Genomic DNA, 4344 nt, shown 5'->3' with positions numbered 1-4344 from the left:
GGCGAGGAGTAACCGGATCTGGCCAGGAGGGCCTCCGTCGGATTAGATCAGGCTGGATCGAGAAGATGGGAACGGGATCTGAGAGGGAAGAGACAGAGAAAGAAGGCGGCAAAGAGAGGATTGAGTGGATGAGGCGAGCAGAGACGGGGAGGATCGGCTAGGGAGCAAGGAGGGGGCGAGGAGAGGAGGGAGAAGAAGAGGTGGGGAGGAAGGAGATCGGCATCATGCCAGTCGCCGGCAATCGCCGGAAGTCAAGTCTTCCACGGCAGTCCACCCGGGTCGCCCTCTTCTCCAATCGGCGCTAGTGTCGTATCTCTGCACCGGCGGGGCCAGTTTTTCCACACAAAAAATGTTGACATGACTTTTAAATCTATAGCACCATAAGAATTGAATAAGTATACATATCAATTGTCTACGTAATAATTATACAAATTTGAGATTTTCTAATTGTAAAAAACATCTTCTGTGAAAATCAAATTGTTCAGTTGCAAACTAAAATACGTTGTAACTAGCAAAGTAAACCACCAATTGGCATGACTACATGTGTTATGTATATTTAGAGTTGTAGTTTTCATATATATTATATTAATTTTGAGATTTTTTAAAGCGTTAGATCGCAAATCAACTGTGAACAATGTGATACTGAATTATCTACCAATATATTTTTTAACAAGTCAAATGCTCAGTGATAATTCTTTGTTTAAAATTATAGGTGTTAATTTGAAAGGATCTAGGCCATTAAATATATTTCTTCAAATATATCAATTTTTCATGACGACCCTCATACAAAATATGTTGTCATATCTTTCAAAAAATATACAGTTTGTCTAATTCACATCTAGATGTTTTTTAATGATGTCACATCTAACCTCCTAAAAATAACTACGCAGCAACAAGAAATAAAAAAAAAGCTGGGACAAAAAAAATAGACCACAAACATAGTGCTTATCAGGTTAGATGTGACATAACTATGTCACATCTAGATGTGTCCTAAACAGACCCAAAAATATATCCACCATGCAGGCTATACATATAAACAGATTAAATGTAGTCATCATACTTATACATGTAAGATTCTTTGAATTTGGAACAGTAGGTTATTTGGTAATTTCACTAGCGTATAGAACTGGATGTGCGGAGTGACAGAAGACGTATCATTGGATTTACTAGATACTATACTTGGGGCAACAATCCTCTCCAACATGTGGCTATGGCTTGAACCTATGAGTAAGTACAAACAAAGTGAAACATTTACGTTGATTGTTAAAGCAAAGCACACAGTGGATGCGACCAGGTGAAATAAAGTTTCTTATGGCATAGGCAGTGCACAAACTACAACTTTGGGCCATAATTATATGGAAACAACAAAATGAAGAAATATTACATTTTTACACAGGGGAGATCTCGTATTATAATCTTGATATGCAAATACACGGACACACGATATAAGAATAGAGAAGGTACATCTAACATAATAGGTGCTAAGTGACAATTCATAGTGAAAATATAAAAACACTAAAAAAATTCCTTATAAGATTGAAATAATTACAAATTATTTGTTTTCTCCAGATATACCAAAGAGATATGGCTCACGTACAATAGCCAACTCAACCCTGCCATCATGTTCAAATCACACCTAAACCTCCAAGTCAGCATACACCTATGTTCGTTGCGATAAAAGTTTTGGTTAATTTGCACAACCGGGGTAGAGAAGACAATGATGCCGTTGTAGTCAGGCTTAGGATATGATGTGGCAAATAATAAAGCCAAAATGGGCCGAACAAAATTGAGTCTGTGTGCCTAGCAATTTCGTAGACCAAACAAAATTGGGCTTGCTTCATAGAGAACTGCATAAGGGTATTTGGATTACACATTTAGACATGTTTTTTTCAACGCTAACAAATGCTTATTATGAATTGAGTTCCCTTGAATTCGAATGTCACGCTTCATTATATAACAACTTTAAGAAAAAACGTATGCACATTTAAGATAGCAAATGAAATAGTAAAAAAACACATGATGAATCTAGCCACGTATTTTGCGCGGGCTATTCCACTAGTTGGCAAATAAAATGGAATACAGCCTGACACCTGAAACAATAGGCAAAGTACTTGCTGAAGAGAGTTTGTACCAAACCCAAGGCCAGTGAATTCAGATGGGACACTTCAGCTAACCAAGAAAGTCAAATATACAAACACAAAACAGTAGGGCAAGATCAATAAGGAAGATTTCGAAATGCAAAAGAGCAATTTAGGCAAGGAAGGCTGATTAAGAATATTGATTTTTCCTTATCAGACAATCCAGCATTCAGTTTATATTTCTACAAAAATATTGAAGTTTAATCAGCTAATGAATAGACATGCACAACCAAACTTTATAATTGGCATGCCAACGCCACATATTCGACGAATTTTACACAACGATTAACAGTTATATCTCTGTTTTATCTAGGAGATGCTAATAATGCATGCCAAACAGATACTCACCAGAGCTGTCATAAACATCACAGTCCACAGAAGAACATGCATTGAAGATGTTGCATATCTTTGCGCATCCATCATTACTTGCCGAGGTCTCCTCTGACAGCTTCACGATCATTCTTTTTAACATCGGTGCACATCCGAGTATCAATTTAAGTAAATCAAACTCATGATCCTCTCCTTCTAAGCCATTGAACTCCACTTCTTCGAGAGCAGCCAAGCAGATAATTTGGGACTTCCAGTTCGGAAACTCACAAGGACAAAGTGGCGTGCATCCTTCTTTCATCTAAAACCCAAAAAAGTTGAATAACCACACAATGTATTATTGGGGTATATAATCAGTTGGGGTTATAAGCAGAGCACAGAATTACCGCTGATCTCTGTAGGTCGACCTTAAGCCTCCGCGTAGCAGTACGAATCCGATCCATCCCAAGGAGATGAAACACAAACACTCCAAAAGCATGCCTCTTTGCTGTGAGATGCAGCTCTAAAACAGAGAAGGCGGCAACCATATGTTTCTCTATCTCCTGCGCGAAGTTGCCCGCCTCGGCGTCAAGAAAAGACGTGTCCTAAAGAAACAATTTGCAAAGATATATATCATTCACAAAATTAATTTACTAAGAGTTTGCAGTAGATAGAGCAGTCGAGGGGACGCACCGCGTAGGCATGAATTTGCAGCGAGGATAGCTGTCCTTGTTTGTCTGCCGTCTGTAGCTGCAACTTGTTGATGCCCCAGAGACCAAACACAATATACGGCCCCGAGTAGTAGCAGTGCCACGAAACCTTTTCCACCAATGGTGTCAAGAGAGAGATGCTGATCAGCTTCTTTGTTCTAAATGACATGGTCAATTCCTTCAGCGCTGGCGCAACGATGTCGACTTGCTGTGTCAAGCTGAGCTCGCGGTACACAACAAGCTCCTGCAGCGACAGGGAGTTGACCCTAATGTCGCACTTGTGGTTAGGAAACAAGACCCTGCAGACGCGGAGCGTGCGCAAGCGCGGACAGCAGGAGAGCCAGGCGTCGAGGTCGGTGCTGCAGTATGTCAGGGACAGCGCCTCGAGTGCTGGGAACTCGGCACCGTCCGGCAAGCGTAGGGAGTAGGGGGAGGGAAAGCCCAGCGCGATGGAGGTGGCGCCGTCCAGGCGAGGCAGGTCGACGGCGAGACGGAAACGGCCGATTAAGTAGGCAGGAAGGTGGAAGACGAGCTTCTCTGGCGCGAGCCGCGCCGCGGCCCGGAGCAGCGAATTGACGACGGCCCTGCCTACCTGGTCCTCGTTGGGGATGGCCAAGACGCTGCGCCACCGCTTCTGGGGGACGCGGATTTCGAGGAGGGTAACCGCTGGCGGGGGAGGAGGGACGCGGCCGAGCGCCGCCTCGAGCGAGAGGAAGGGCACGTCGCGGAAGATGATCTGGCGGAGACGGGCCCAGAGGCCGCGCCACCGGCGGGAGAGGACGCCAGTGCGCGCGGCGGCGCCGGCGCAGGGGAGGCGGGCGAGGATGTCGAGGAGCAGGTCGTCGGGGAGGGCGCTGATGCGATCCGCTCCGTCGTATGGGCCATCCGGCTCCTGGGTGGAACTCCGGCGAGGCCCCGAGGTCGGCTCCATCGAGGCCCGGATCTCACCTCCGACGGCAGTGACAAGGAAACCCTAGAATTATGCTACCAGGTGGGGACTGAGCAAGTAGTACCGAGCTTCGGCCAACATTCCACATTTCCACTTCCGGTCCATCCAGCCCAGCCCAGCCCAGCCCAGCCCAGCGTTGGTTGGTGTGTGCTATCTCCTATCTAATTTTCACTAGTAGAATGCTCGTGCGTTGCTACGGACAACATTGTCATAATATTTCTAGCTTCATATAGATGCAAAG

General features: G+C 44.7%; 1 protein-coding gene across 3 annotated transcripts in view; it reads right to left on the bottom strand.

The window, feature by feature from the left end:
• LOC119332368 overlaps nt 1–4124 on the bottom strand; it is a 9588-nt gene extending 5464 nt beyond the window's left edge. Inside the window, exons 1-3 of one of the 3 annotated variants that reach the window (XM_037605555.1) lie at nt 3138–4124; nt 2852–3049; nt 2487–2766 (exon numbers count right to left, since the gene is read on the bottom strand). In XM_037605555.1, coding sequence (XP_037461452.1) covers nt 2487–2766; nt 2852–3049; nt 3138–4085 — 1426 coding nt within the window. In that variant the 5' untranslated portion in view covers nt 4086–4124. The remainder of the gene's footprint in view (nt 1–2486; nt 2767–2851; nt 3050–3137) is intronic. The other 2 variants (XM_037605556.1, XM_037605554.1) reach the window with 2 other exon arrangements.
• Between the last annotated feature and the right edge of the window lie 220 nt (nt 4125–4344).

This window comes from Triticum dicoccoides, chromosome 7A (genome assembly GCF_002162155.2).
Source record: "Triticum dicoccoides isolate Atlit2015 ecotype Zavitan chromosome 7A, WEW_v2.0, whole genome shotgun sequence".
In the NCBI taxonomy this organism is placed as follows: Eukaryota; Viridiplantae; Streptophyta; class Magnoliopsida; order Poales; family Poaceae; genus Triticum; species Triticum dicoccoides.
The sequence above is the reverse complement of the archived record's forward strand: the minus strand, read 5'-3'. Positions and strand labels throughout refer to the sequence as shown.